A 15,693-nucleotide genomic window follows, 5' to 3' on the forward strand; every position below is an offset into this window, starting at 1 on the left:
AAGTTTGTTAATGGGATTGTTAACGTAGGAGCTAGCAAATGAGATTAAAATCGTATGACGGTTACTTGTAATACTTTAATCGATAATCGAACATGCAACACTATTATTTTGATGAAAGTTAAAAAAGTTGCTGTCAGACGTCAATTGTCAAATGTCAATAAGCCTGGATTGATATTTGATTGTCAAAACTCTAAAATCTAATGTAATCCAATTTATTTTTGTTCATACATTAAAAGTGTTTGTGTTTGTAATAAGATTAAATAGAATTCTTATTAGATTTCAAATTTCAATAATGTAAAACATAATATCATTGATCTGCTGTTGCAAAAATGTGATTCTGCAAATGAAAGTAAGTCAACTTCGCAACATTCGTGCACGAATACAACACAATGGTTGTCTGAATAAAATAAATTACTTAATTTATGTACTCGTCTGTAAATAAACATTCTAGATGTTGATAATTATGTATATGCAAAAATCATAAGGTGAATAATTTGGAAAAATATGTAGGTAGGTATAGTCATGGCATTGTATGATTCTTTTTCTTTCAATATTACCATCACTAATGTTCCTATGCTGATACAATTCATTAATTACAATACAGTAGCTTTCTATATACAAAATATGCAGAGAGCTGTATGTATAGATTTTGAGACTACAAAAATTGTTTTTAATTCATGAAGCCCTAAGCGGCCGCATCCGGCCGCGATAACAATAAAAAAGCTATTGTGTCTCGTTACTCCACGATCGATGGTTTAATATTGTATATCACTCTAAAGATATTTAAACCATGTTTCCAGCTATACCATCAGTATGCCGACCTTCTTAACGCCGGGCCGGCACGGCTACAGCGTGCGTTTCTCTCGCACACATCCAGACTCATTGGCGGTGGCAACTAGCCAATATTATGGGCTAACCGGTGGCGGCACACTGTTCCTGCTGGAACTTGCACCGGACGGTGCTACAATATTAGAGCTGCAGAAGTTGGAATGGAGTGATGGACTATTTGATGTGGTATGTAATCATTACTGCTCTAAAATCATGGGTGTTTCTTGACTATCATCTTTAAAATGAAAGTGATAGATTCAAGGAAAATTATGTTTCCATAAGGCATTTCAAGATCAAGATAAAAACTCTTCTTTTTAACATTATCAAAATTAACAATACCTGACATGAAAATTCATGTCATGTATGGAAATTTTTGTAAAGTTCCTTATTTATTGTAAAAACCCATTTTAAAGTAGAAGGGTTGCTTGTAACTTATCAGACTTTTCAGCAACAAAAGATAAAGGTACTTAGTTGAAAGTATAAGACTCTTATAATTAATCAAAAACTCAATAATATAGTGATGTTCAGATTTCACTAACTAATAAGTTTTTATCAAACACATTTCCAATAGTTTAACTCTGAAGGGTAAGCTTAAAATAGCTCAGTTGCTTGCTCGGATCAACTTACACAACCTATTTACTTGGGCCTTGACTTTGAAACCTTATATTGCCAATAAAGAATGACACGCAGTTGTAGTAAAAATCAATTGTGCATGAATGATGAAAGCAAAAAAAAAAGGAAATTGAAGTAAATACAAAGAGGATATTTTTTAGCCTGCTATAAAATTATCATTTTCTATGGAACTCTCTTGATCAGTGTAGCCAAGAATGTTCTATTATAATATATACAAAATGATGATTTAAAGCAGACTATCAAACAAAAGAACCTGGATCAAATTCAATTCATTCTTTAGAACGCTACAAACCCTTGAACTAAATAAATCATTTAAGTAATGTCAATACACAGATGAAATATAATATAATTTAATTATTACATTTGTTCTAATTAGTTTGTATGAACTTATTGTCTTCTCTGTTTTTCTTTCCTATTATAATATAAATGTGATAATTAATTTAAACAATAATTGTACTGACATGTCATCTACGATTTATTACTCTACCAATTTGATATTTTAATTATTACTTGGATGAATGTTGACTCCCAATAATATCTAATGGGCAGTTCCATGTAAAAGTCTACCATAAACTAAAAAAATAAATACCTGATTTTGGTAGTAAAAATACTTAATTATAGTCACAACATTATGGCACTATTAAGATTTTATAGAAGCAACAATTTCTAAGCATTACTTTTCTGGCAAAGCTGCCATTTATGAGATGATGTCGTGAGATCGGCTGAGTGTGGTTTTGTGTGATGAAGTTCTGACTTAGTTTTCACGTTATGTATTTTAAATTCTTGTCATATTTTATTACACACTGATTGTTCAAACAATTAAATACCGATATTCCTTTTGAGATTCGAGAAAATTCATTTTTATAAAGATATAATAGGCTTGTAAGATCACAGTGTCGAGTTGTAGTGTCGGTCACTTAAAAATCATTACATTTGTCTATAACTACAGTAAAATTACTTTTACATCAACAAAATTAGAAACTTTCCTACGTGACGGCGTTACTCAAATGATACCGGCATAAAAAATTTGTCATCTTTTTTTATAACACCTAAACTCTAAAAAATATTTATGTAGTGTCGGTCACATTATAGAGTCGTCCACGCTCAAAAGTAGCGTTTTGTTTGTTATTTTTGCTGATAGATGGCGAAAACAGCTATAGAAAGCAGAGAGAGAAGCAGAAAGCTAAATTATTATTTTAAAAACCTGCCAGACCACCTCAAAGTCAAATAAAATCCAAAATTTTGCGATGTCTGGAAATGGGAAGCAATTGTCACAAAAATCTGGCAGTAGGATATGAGATTCTTACAGATATCGCAAGAAACGTAAAGATAGACATACAGAACTGGAAACCTTCAAAAGTAATAGCGACCGAAACTCCATAGTGTCTGGTCGTTCTTACCTCTATAGGGCTCATATTATGGAAAATTTTGAGCTTAAAAAAATGACGAAAGTCTGCCTATCACTGCCTTTTGGGTTATTATGTTAATAGTTTTTGAGAAGATTTCGTGTTGAGTTATTTTTTGACTAATTATTAGTGATTTCGTTTTTGTGACGTTTAAGTTCAAAAAAGCATTTTAATGAATTAACTAATTACTGATAAGCTTTTATATACTTTTAGAGTTCGTACTGTACGTGCTGAGATATATAAATTTTAAAGTTTAATGTAAAACTACCGACTTTTACCTGCACAAAGTGAGTGTAGTGTCGGTCACGTTTTGGGCTGTAGTGTCGGTCACAATTTATTTTGCTTATAAATAGTTTTTTAAATAACTTACAGGTTATAGGTAACTATTTTATAATAGTTTGTTTCATGCGCTTTCGATAAAAATACGAAGTAGAGTTATTTAGCACACAGAGAGGAAGATTATTGGTGTTTACAAACACTCTCGGAAACGACTTCCTTTTGCATGTAGTGTCGGTCACGTTTATGTTTGACTAAATAAATGCTATTTGAAAACAACAGTATAAACCATTTTTTCTACATAAGTTAACTTGTTTTATCTGCTACAAAGCCATCTTGAAAGTGATACTAACAACATGATAGTAACCATAATATATGACAAAATAAAACGCAAGTCGTATCAAATGTAGAGTCAGTCACATATGGAATTGCCTAATGATTAATGTTAAAATTGGACAATTAAGAGTTAATTTAAATTTTTATAATAATTATGTATATTTGCATGCTATTTTATAATATAGCTAAAAGTGTTAGACTATAAGAACATCATTACCACCTACTGTATAATTTACACTTTTAGAGCAAATAAATAAATTGAAATTGAAAAATTGAAATATGAAATATTTGTTTCTACCTAAAACCAGTGTAGTACATGAACCAGTAAATTCATAATATAAGGTTAAAATTTTGGGTAGTTGTATGACATAAAAATTGATTTCTAATAAGAAATAACCAATATTGGTTAACATAGTTTGGCTTTAAGTGTTTAATGCTTTACTGTTTTTTTATTAATTAATTCATAAAAGCTATTGAAACAAATAGACTGCCATTTTTTATTATTCAAAAGACACATTGATTGTATGTGATTTATGTTTTTTATATGGAGTGTGTAATCCTCATAAAATAATATGTATATAATATAATTTTCTAGAGCGTCTTTCACTTAATCTTGTAATTCTGTATTAACCTCCGAGCACATGGACAGTGAAGCCCGACAAGTGATATTATGCAAACTATACATAATGTGTATAGGACAGTTAACCCTGACATTTATTATATTATTTCACTTATTATAAAAAAAAAAAACTCATTAATGGAAGGAAGAAAGCAGATTGCTAAAAATGTTTGTCTAAATTGGTTAAAGTCATAAAAATTGGCTAGATTCAACCATCAACAGCATCATTTTATCAACAGCATTACACCTTTTAAGATTATAATATTGTTTTAAATGTTTTTAGCTGGCACCATCATAATTCCTATGATATTAGTTACCAGACTAAAATAATAGCATAAGTTGGCTACACATTTGGGTTATTTAAAACATTTCATAACAGCAAAAACATTTGATTCATAACATGGTTGCTGTGGTATTTTGTCTGAAGTTTATCTAGTGCTTTTGATTGCCTTACGTCTAATATTTACCAATCTGCAATGCTATTGAATAGATAAACTGTCAACAAACAGTAGAAAATATACTAGGGACGTTTTAATCTGTACATATTATAAGAAAATCGTAGGAAGGTCAAAACCGTACTTTAACATTTTTTAAAAAGAATAAATGGGGCCTGATCTACAATCAAAGCCAAAAATATAGTTTTTAGAATGTCTGGCTGTTTGTCTTTATGTATGTCCATTGTCCGGGCTAAAATCAAAAAGTGCTGCATGGATTTACTTTATGAGCAGCATTGGGTTGGGGACAGTACTCTAGTGTGAAGGAGTCACAATAGATCCTCATGGGTCGCAGTGACGCCAGGGCTACAAATTCCTGCCTTCAAAATAAGAAATGGATTTACTCCAAAAAATATTTAACATATTGAGTGACTTGTTTCAGACATGGTCGGGAACGTCAGATGGTGTGGCCGCGTGCGGCGCGGGCGACGGTGCTATAATCATATGGAGAGGGGGCTGCTCCGCTCCTCTCCGAGTGCTGAGGGCACACCGGAGTGAAGTGTGCTCGGTGGACTGGCCAAGAGGCCATCTGCTGAGTGCCAGCTGGGATACCACGGTGAAGTTGGTGAGTATAGAGCGATGTGAAGTTTGTGATATTGATTCAGGTAATGCTTTGGAAGAATGAGATTTTTTTTTATTTGAAGTAATTTGAGTCATCTATGGGCTTTTCGTCCATATCTTTTGTATGTCACTTTTTATAATAAGTAATAAATCCACTTACCAATTTTGCAATTTCTCTACTTTAAGCTACGAATAATAAAAACTAAGAAATCGTAACTCCCATACTATTACCGTATTAAATTTGGTGCCTTTTGATCTGTCATGTAACGTCAGCCTAGTACCGCTCAAGGTCACCTAAATGTTGCAAAGGAGATTTTTTTTAAAGTAATTTGAGTCGTCTATGGGCTTTTCGTCCATATCTTTTGTATGTCGCTTTTTATAATAAGTAATAAATCCACTTACCAATTTTTCAATTTCTCTTAAGCTACGAATAATAAAAACTAAGGAATCGTAACTCCCATACTATTACCGTTTTAAATTTGGTGCCTTTTGATCTGTCATGTAACGTCAGCCTAGTACCGCTCAAGGTCACCTAAATATTGCAAATGTATTAAAAATGTGTACCTAAGGTACACTTTTTTGACGAGTATTGTGGAGCATGTTTTTTGACGGAGTTACTTTTCCTTACTTTTTATTATTCGTAGACTTTAAGCAAGAATAATGTTGGTAACATGTGTATGGTTGCTGGTTGTTACTGTCCTAGTTTGTATATTTTGTCTTTTCATTGTCTTCTTTTTTATTGTATTATTTTCGTTCAGTGTAATTGTCTTAATTTAAATTAACGTCAACAAAATATTATTGGTATTCATTTATTCAAAGTACGGTTATTTTACTTAACATTGTTGTCATGATCATGGGTTATTAATTGTAGAAGTTTGTAGACCACTCATTGAAGAGTTTTTGTGATACTTGTGAAGACTGTACAGTCCTCACATAGAACCACTTATTTATCAATGCTATTATCTTGTTCCAACTTCTTTAAACTTCAGTTTTATAGTTATTTATTGCTTTGTCGTTAGTCATGTCATTTCAAATCTTGCAATATAGTTATTAATGTTATAAGTAATTATATAATAATTTGAAAGGAAAATGTGTAACATTATTATGTTCCAGTGGGATCCAGAATCGGAAACTTGTCTCAACACGTTCACTGGTCATTCCCAACTGGTATACACGGCAGTCTTCTCACCACACTCTCCGGCAACCTTTGCTTCGGTGTCCGGAGATGGACACCTCAAGTTGTGGACGTGTACGGAGGGACGTCCAGCTGCAGTGGTGAAGGCGCATGATGCTGAGGTCAGTGGAAAAGGATCCTTAGAATCCTTATTGCAAATACATAAGAATGTCCTGAATCGTTTTGATGTAAATGTGAACAAAGATTTAAACTTATCCATTTTAATTTGTTTATTATATGAGTAATAACTAATTAGTTGCTAAATTTGTAGCATACTAGGCGCACATACTGACTTTTCTTTGTAATATTTGGATCAAAATTGAAAGAGAGTATTACTGTACTTATAGCAGGGGCGTAGCGTACCTTGGCGGGGCCCCGTATAAAAATTTGTTTGGGGGCCCATAGGAAGGGTAAAGATTTCTCAAAAAAGAAAAAAACATATTTTGCATAAAATTAAAAGAAATATTTATTCATCATAATAATTACTTATCTATCTGTCACATTATTTAAAAACAATTCAAATTAAATATTAACTCTCCTTGCCCTTTTTCGGCAAACTGATTAAGTAATTAAATCATTCATAGCTGATGATAACTTTAGTTTTTCTAAAGTTTCTGCCTCTATGGACAATAGTGACAGGTCTGACCGAAGTTCTTAAAATTTGAACGCACGCTTTACTCGGGAAAAAAGAAATCGTTTTTTTTTACTTTTCTCTTTTCTGAAATTTAAAAAATTTGGGAAGTTATTATTAATTTTTGCTTACGCACCTTGGGGGGCCCTCGTAGGTCGGGGCCCCGTATAATTGATACGGCTGATACGGCGGTAGCTACGCCCCTGACCTATAGTGTATAGTGTATACCTAATTAATAGGCTAACCATAAAAAAACTCCAAGGTAGAATAATTTTGCTGCTGATTAATTGACAGCACTGTCCGCTTTTGACCAGCGCCATCTGTCTTGATTTTTGTTATTTCATGAATAACAAATTAGGATGTCGAGATTTGTAAAAAAGAAATAAAACATATTTTCCAAGTCAATATGTCTAAATGGAATGGAAAATTCGCTATCCTTCTCTATACGTATTCATGTTATAAAAAGAAACTACAGTTTTATAAGGGTAAGTCAATGATTTAATTAAATGCGCAACATGAATTCGCCTTTACGAAGCCACACCAGAGCTAAGCTCTAAAGTATTATTATAATCTTGTAAACGGGATTATATCTACACATTCTAAATTCAACTTTATGTTGACGGAATACGGTGTACATTTCAGGTGCTGTCATGCGACTGGAGTAGAATTGACGCGCACGCCTTGGCCACTGCGGGCTCTGACGGTTTGATCAGAGGTTGGGACTTGAGACGGCTCACATCACCCATGTTTACCTTAAAAGGTTGTGAGGTTTCCCTGGGAAATTTATGTAATGATAATTATTAGTTTGAATTTAAAGTGGACTTATTACTGTGTTAATGATGTTTTGGCTGTAAGATGGACTAAAATGATGGGCATAGAAATGCCCGTGACATGATTGAGTGAATAAAAACTGTGCGATAGACGAGTGAGATATAATATGAGTAAGTTAGGACAGTAAGCTAGACAAGTTAGTCATGATAGTGAGATCAAAGACTAAGTAATGACAGTGAGTTGTGTGTAGTGACAGTGAGATAAACTAGTGGGAAATGACAGTGAGTTGGACGAATTAGTAATGACAGTGCGATGAACGCGTGAGTAATGACAGTGCGATGAACGCGTAAATGATGACAGTGAGTAATGATAGTGAGATGGAGGAGTGAGTGATGACAGTGCGATAAACGCGTGAGTAATGACAGTGAGATGAACAAGTAAGTATTAGAAGTGAGATGGACGAGTGAGTAATGACAGTGAGATGGACGAGTGAGTCATGACAGTGAGATGGCCGAGTGAGTTATTATAGTGAAATAAACGGGTGAATAATGACTAATGATAGTCAAATTAACAAGTGAGTAATGATAGTGAGATAGACAGGTGTGATAATGATGTCAATGTTGATAGAAAAACACATTAGTTGTTGCAACAAGACTAATTATTAAGTCATAGATAAGACCACAGATAATACAGAACCAATTCATAGATAAGACAAACCAATTATCAGTTACATATTGTGTAACAAGCTATTTTGATATTATTTCAATAAATGTGACTGGTGTCCTGCATTTGGTATTTAATATAATTTGCCCAGCCATCAGTATAATACAATGTTTTGTAATAGTTAGCCAGCTTGCATATTATCTAAACCGCCATAGTTTAATATGCGCAAGCGCACGCGGAATTAATGAAATATGTATAATAATGTAGTATTGTGTGTTACAGTTACACACATTTACTATATTACAGAGACGGCATTTCTTGATTTGGACTCGCTTTGACTGATCTTATAGGACATTTTGAAATTAACTAAACATGTTATAATTTCCTAATTCTTATTAATTATAAATAAATAGAAATAATATAAAATTAAGCTTGAAATGATGTTATTTCAGGCTGTGAGTGCGCTGTGAGGCGGGTGCAGTTCTCGCCGCATACGCCAAACGTAGTAGCGGCTGTGTCATACGATTTTACTACAAGGTAACGTTTTGATAATGTATGTTATGATTTTTCATTGCACAATATGCCTATATTTTGGGTATTATAGCTTAAGCCATAGATACGTAAATAGTTACAACGAAGGCCCCCTATACGGGCAGGTTGATCGAATCCGAACGCAGGCCGAAATTACATACTTACAATAATTATTTTTACACAACACTTTTTATATAAAAGAATGTATTGTTTCCTTTAAACCTTCGCGTTAACTTATAAATGCATCAAAATAAGCGATTATGAACTTGTAGAGGGGCATGTATTTGCCTGCGACTGTCCATGATCGATACCATTTTCGTTGCTCTAGCCCCTAGCTATGTTTAATGTTATATGACAGTAACTGGAGTCGTTTATGCGTTTTAAGAGTTATTGAGTTATAATTTGATCTATTTCGATGTCCTGATATCTAAAATCTCCTCAGACTGTGGGACGTATCCCGTGGCTGCGATCCTCTAGAGACGATCCGCCACCACTCGGAGTTCACTTATGGGCTGGACTGGAACTGCGGTCGCCGTCACCAGCTGGCTGACTGCGGCTGGGACAGTCTCGTGCACGTGTTCACACCGCGGTCGCTGAGCAATGGATAGAGTAAGTGGTGATGAGAAAATGGGTCTGAAATAACAAAGTAGTGTGGCGGTACTCACAATTCGCCTAACATCCCTGCATCGCGCTATCGAAGCTTTTCTGAGCGCGTCGGTATAAAATACGTGATAATACTTTAGGGCGTGCACGTGTTCCTTGTAGAGAGTTCGCTGTGAAAGTAGCAGCACTGAAATGCCTTTTTTTTCACTTTTGTATGGGGAAACTCGTGACGCTCGGGTCATACAAAAGTGAAAAAAAAATTGGCCTTACAGCGCTGCTACTTTCACAGTGAACTCTCTACAAGGAACACGTACACACCCTAAAGTATTATCACTTATTTTTGTTACACATTGTATACGACAGCTGAAATGTATCACGCGGGCTTCGGCCTGACCGAGCATACCACCTCGCTCGGTCGGAAGATCTTCCTTTACGACCTCCAGGCGTATCCCACAGTAGATTTATTAAGCCTCACTCACATTGGCATTTGGCAAAAGTCGAAGCGTCGACGCACGTAATCGCGCTAGCACATTTTAATAGCAGAAAGTACAAGTATAAAAAAATAGAGGTGAGTGTGGTCAAAAAATAAGACGCGTTTTTGGACCACAGCATATTCCTTACCACACTAACAAAAAGACAATGCACTATGTTACATTTTGTTTCTGTCTTTTGTGATTAGCGATGTCGGTGTGCCAACGACGTACTTACCCCTTAGGGTCAATTCAGACCGCAACGTGACGCGAGAAGCATTTCTAAATTATAGTTTGTGCGTTTTAAGATGATATGGGTGACACTTTTCATATTCCTTTTGTTTTCTTGTAAAAAAAAATTTTACATGAAAACAAAAAAAAAAACAAAATGTAGTAAATTATAATCCATCTACAAAAACAAATGTTTCCTATAATTGTAAATGAATAAAAATGAAAATTTGCTAAATGCTAACTTATTAATATAAAATTATAAATTTTAACTGTGAAAATTAATGTTACGAAACTATTTGAAAAATGTCAGATGCATGAAATGGAACTTATGCCAATAGAGATTGACACTGTTGAATCGAAATCAAATCGATAAAAAGGGCGGCCATTATAAATCTCCGGCGCCACTCTGAAACGTCAGTACGAAATCGATAATTTCGATTGCAATTCCTTTAGGAAGTGATTCGATATTTTTAAATTATCGATTAATTTTCTTAGGTAACTTCCCTACTATTGTCAATTATAATGTGTCACCCATATCATCTTATAACGCACAAACCTTAGTATGAATTTGACAGATTCGCAAGACGTCTCACGCTGACGACATATTCTGTCAAATCCATACAAATTTAGGGCGCGTCGCGTCGCGTCTCGCCTCGTCACGTTGCGGTCTGAATTGACCCTTACTAATAAAATATTTAGACACCGAAAACTAAACAAGTTTTGCTTGTCTTTGTCCCACACATTGAAAACGTCACAACTCACATAACATGCATATATATCATGACGTCATGTACAGCGAACCTTGAATAGTAAATTACGCAGCCAACTTACTAATATTTACCAGCATAAATATTACATTAAAGGAGTGAGCCCATTGAGACGGGCCGTGCCGGGGCTCAGCGTGCCGGGGCTCATCGCAAAAATCCGCCTCATACAATTTTTATGAAAGCGGATGCGCGTATCGCACACTGTGTCGGGGCGCAGTAGATTTCCGACAATGCGATAAGGCCCGGCAAGGCCCGACAAACCCGCTGCGCCCCGGCAACAGTGTGACCACACTTCACATAGATTTCAACTTTTTGGTAGATTTGAGGTCAAATGAATGATGATTTAGTAGTCCAAAATTTTTTGTAAATTTTAATAGAAGATCGATATGTATAATTATATAACAAATAATATAAAAAATTAAAATGCATAATGAAGACAGTCCATATAAACATTTTAGTTTCAACCACGTAGAATATGTTGATTAATAAAGGTAGATTTTCGGTAGAAGCTAAAACACGGTCTAGTAGATTTTAGTAGAATATAGCAACGTTTTTGATATATTGAGTCACAAGTGATTTAAGAGTGGTCACACTGGAGCTATCCAAAGTACTCAAAATCCGTCAATGCGATGAGGCCCGACCCGGCAATAGTGTGCTATAGCGCATTTTGCGCTGCGCTGAGCCCCGATCCGCCCCGGCACGCGCCGACAAACTGTGTGCGTACCTTATTATGTAATATGCAAGTATTAAAACGAAACATGTTTGTTTTCAGGCATAAAACTGGACATAGGACTGTGAAAATTATAGACATGTTTCAAACAATGTTTGGAAAAGGAGATGGGCTATTCCAATACAGGACGAAGTATTAGCATTATTGTAAAGTTGATGTTATTTTTAACGAATTTTATTAACATTAGAAACCTGTACATAGTTATTCCGCTATATAATGTAACGATGTAATATGCTTTTATAATAATAGAATTTATAAGAATGTTTATGGAATATTATTTTTATTGTAATACGTAAAAGCTAAGTTACAACAGAGACTGTTAATTATGATTTTGCATTTATTTTTGTTTTTATTAGAAATTAAAAATCGATAAAGAGAGACACTTTGTTTTAATTTGATAATATGAAGGGTGGCACGTTTCACATTTTTAGGCTGCGTTTCCACCAGAGACGTGTTGCGAGGAATGTGTTTTTGAGAACCAATAGAATCGCTTCATTGACGTGACCTCGCCCAGCGATTCTATTGTATCTTAAAAACACATTGCTCGCAACACTTATCTGGTGGAAACGCAGCCTTAGACAGGTTTACACTTGGGCCCAACACATGAACAGTAGCTCTACCATGAGTTCAAAGCTATAGTATTTATCGATACTCGATACCGACTACGTAAATTTCTAGTATGACAAATTTTACAGCGCCTCTAGCGGTTACTTGCGGAACTAAAATCGTCATTCAGGGTTTACATTTATTATACGTCATAATATCTACCTGCATGCCAAATTTCAGCCAGATCGGGTGGTTTGGTTGGCCCAAACCACTGGTTGGGCTATGCGTTGATAGATCACCATGTCAGTCAGTCACCTTTGAGTTTTATATAATATATAGATAGCAAATATTGCTATAAAATAAATATGAAAAGAATCAATGATATTAACTTATATTTTATTGGATTCCAAAAACGCGATTTTACAATAATTTTTCGATGTCAGCAGTTTTGTATAAACGCCATCTAGCGGGCACTTTCGGTATCGCGTACAGCGATGGTTTTGTTTCATTCTTTGAACTCTGCCTTCAATCGCAGTTAGAAAGTAATAAATGTCCTTCAAATTTTCCTTCTCAGTACCACGAATGTCTACGGCGTTTTCAGTTGCGGAAAATATATTATTTTGTGAAATCTTATATTGTGCTGTAGTAAAAACTTCAGTAGATGGCGTTGGTGGTATATGTTCTGAAACAAAAAGAAAATAAATATAAGAAATAATAACAATAATTATTATTTTTGGTATAATGTTAATTGACACGTTTGTTTTACACAAGAAAGTAAAGTCCAATATGTCACTTGAAGATTTGTTTGACTTGCTATCTTTTCATGCTATGCGGCTCCTTCACGATGACCTATAGGCCGTGAATTACGAACGCGAACGTGTAGAAAGGCATTTTACTTAGACGAATCGTCATTGGTTGCCCATGTGATTGGCGTAAAACAGTTCACGATATAGAGACAGCAGCTTCGCAATCATGATGGCAAACACTTTATCCATCTTGGCCTAACGTGAAGATAGGCCTTTACAATCTACATCGAATAAATGTGATAAAAATAGCAATTAAACATTAATTTGTATTGATGCGATGCGTTCAGAGCTTCTCTACCTTTGGGTACTTAGGTATCTATATATTTTTAAAGAGCCTATGCTGTCTGACTGCTGGGAAAACCGCAAAGGCCTCCTCCAAGGTTTATTCGTATAGGTAAAATAAATAAACGAAACGTAGTAGATTGTTGTTGTATAACTATTCCTGACTTGAAAATGGAATTTCCACTGCACCCTCTCCATTGCATAATGCATGGAATTTAAAACTGACATTTTAGAATTACAAATAAGTAAACAAGACAATTTGAATTTTTAAGTTGTTAGCACACTGAGATAAAGCTGTAAAACGCTAACTGCAAGCTCAACTGCAAGCACCCCCCGCGTTACCCCCTCGCCGCGCCGCGAGTGACCGTTCTGCAACGATTTTAAATAGGATAAAATATGTCAATGAAAAAAAAATCACCCAATTTTTTTTTTGGTTAAATGGACTCTCCTAGTAATACCTAAGCCCTGGAAAAAATTTGGCAGGAAGGTTTAATTGCACCCTGTATGCTATACAAGGTGTAACAAAACAAGTGATAATACTTTAGGATGTGTACGTGTTCCTTATAGTGAGTTTACTGTGAAAGCAGCAGCGCTGAATGAGCAAATTTTTTTTTACTTTTGTATGGGCACTGGGCAAGCGCCCCAGCAGTGTAACGAGTCTTTTAGATTTAAAAATAATAAATATAATAAAAAATAATAGTCTAAAATTACAATAGAACAATCAGAGAAATTAATTTCTAGGCAGATGGCGGGCGGACTTAAGTTATTTGGTCGCGTTTAAAGTTAAGCCCAACCGACAGATTACAAATAACATTGAATTGACATGATCCGACTACATGACGTTGTTCTGTCAAGTGTCAACTACCTATAGACTAGGACGAGTCGGCGCATGAGTACCGAAAACTATTCCACCTCAATTTTTTTATGCGATCCTCTTCAAATTGCCCTCCTGATGATATAAATGCATGTTGCCAGGGCGCAACCCGGTGCCACATTGTTTAAACAAACATTGTTTAAACAATTGCAAGGAATTGTTATTTTTCAACCGAACAATTTTTTTTATATTCTTTATTGAAATAGCAATAAAAAAGGTCCTATGACTTTTTACGATAAAGTTAATATTTTTAAAGATATGAATTTTTAAATGTTCGAAAAACCTCAAATTTGGGTACTTTCGACCGATCAAAAATATAATCAAAGTAATATATATTTTTTTAATTCTATATACAATAGTTAATAATATTGTTAATAGAGATTTCAAAAAATTTAATTGTTTATATCTTTTTTTATCTTAGCAAAAGTAGACAAAAAATTGTGTTTTTTGTATGGGAGCCCTTAAACAATTACTTTATTTTGATTTTATTATTAATTATTAAAGTACAAATATAATTAAGGATTTCGTGAAATTTTCAAGTGAATCACTGTTACTATTATTGATTACAAGCAAAAAAGGCCAAAAAAAATCACGTTTCTTGTATGGGAGCCCCCTTAAATATTAACTTTATTTTATTTTTAGTATTTGTTCTTATAGCGGCAACAGACATACATAATCTGTAAAAATGTCAGAAGTCTAGCTATAGCGGTTCTTGAGATACAGCCTGGAGACATATAGACAAACAGACAGACGGACAGACAACGAAGTCTTAGTAAACCCTATTATTAAGATTTCTGAAATTTTCACAGATTGTGTTTAACTGTTGCCGCTATATCTAACTGTGTAAAAATCTGTGGTTTTGTTACAAGCTATATAAATAAAGTAGGGTAGACTGGGTACGATTGTGACATTTTTGGTTTGCAGGGCAATAATTTTGTTAATTTTACACCTAGCTAGGAAAATTTTATCACAAACCATAGTTTATTTATTTGTCTACATAAAAATACTAATATATCATGCTAAAATACGATGTATTAGTCATGGAATCAAATTTAAAAGAAGGATTTGTCACAACCGACCCCAACCACCGTCACAACCGTCCTTGGGTTGTCTACAAAAAAATGTTTTATATGATTTTTATTTCAATAAAAATGTACCATAAACCATCATAATCTTATTCTAAACAAATTCATCTAGCGTATCAAAACATAGTCTATTTCTAAACATATTTATCAACCAAAACAACGACATCCGATTCATTTGATGAATTTCTCCGTTCTCTGTAAATAAGTCCTGCACTCTTTTGGTCTCCTGCAAGCGTTTTTAGACATGCAAGAAAAATTGTAGGATAAATGTAAGTATGTCACAACCGTACCAACACAGAATTTTAATTATCAAACAAGCGCCACGAATCGGCTAAACGATTTACGTAAAAAATAATCACTTGTAGTTAACTACTAA

The 15,693-nt window shown here is 34.3% G+C and overlaps 2 protein-coding genes across 2 annotated transcripts in view; one reads left to right on the forward strand and one right to left on the reverse strand.

Annotated features, from left to right (window-relative positions):
* The first annotated feature begins 191 nt into the window (after positions 1–191).
* Positions 192–12,104, forward strand: LOC121730914 (peroxisomal targeting signal 2 receptor). Its single transcript, XM_042120127.1, has 8 exons — positions 192–349; positions 801–1,014; positions 4,975–5,157; positions 6,267–6,449; positions 7,601–7,718; positions 8,845–8,929; positions 9,366–9,532; positions 11,767–12,104. Exons 2-7 carry the CDS (start codon positions 814–816, stop codon positions 9,529–9,531), a joined length of 936 nt encoding a protein of 311 aa, XP_041976061.1. The 5' UTR covers positions 192–349; positions 801–813; the 3' UTR covers position 9,532; positions 11,767–12,104.
* A 723-nt stretch (positions 12,105–12,827) lies between these two features.
* LOC121731289 overlaps positions 12,828–15,693 on the reverse strand; it is a 58,389-nt gene continuing 55,523 nt past the window's right edge. Inside the window, exon 25 of the mRNA XM_042120659.1 lies at positions 12,828–12,952. The gene's annotated coding sequence lies outside the window, so the exon portion shown is untranslated. The remainder of the gene's footprint in view (positions 12,953–15,693) is intronic.

Source organism: Aricia agestis, chromosome 10, assembly GCF_905147365.1.
Source record: "Aricia agestis chromosome 10, ilAriAges1.1, whole genome shotgun sequence".
NCBI classification, from domain to species: domain Eukaryota; kingdom Metazoa; phylum Arthropoda; class Insecta; order Lepidoptera; family Lycaenidae; genus Aricia; species Aricia agestis.

Excerpts from the sequence above, each read along its gene's own strand:
- LOC121730914 (XM_042120127.1), top strand. The coding sequence starts at position 814 with ATGCCGACCTTCTTAACGCCGGGCCGGCACGGCTACAGCGTGCGTTTC. Across the intron at positions 1,015-4,974 it reads GTGATGGACTATTTGATGTG|ACATGGTCGGGAACGTCAGA; the intron begins GTATGTAATCAT and ends GACTTGTTTCAG. Across the intron at positions 6,450-7,600 it reads TGAAGGCGCATGATGCTGAG|GTGCTGTCATGCGACTGGAG; the intron begins GTCAGTGGAAAA and ends TGTACATTTCAG.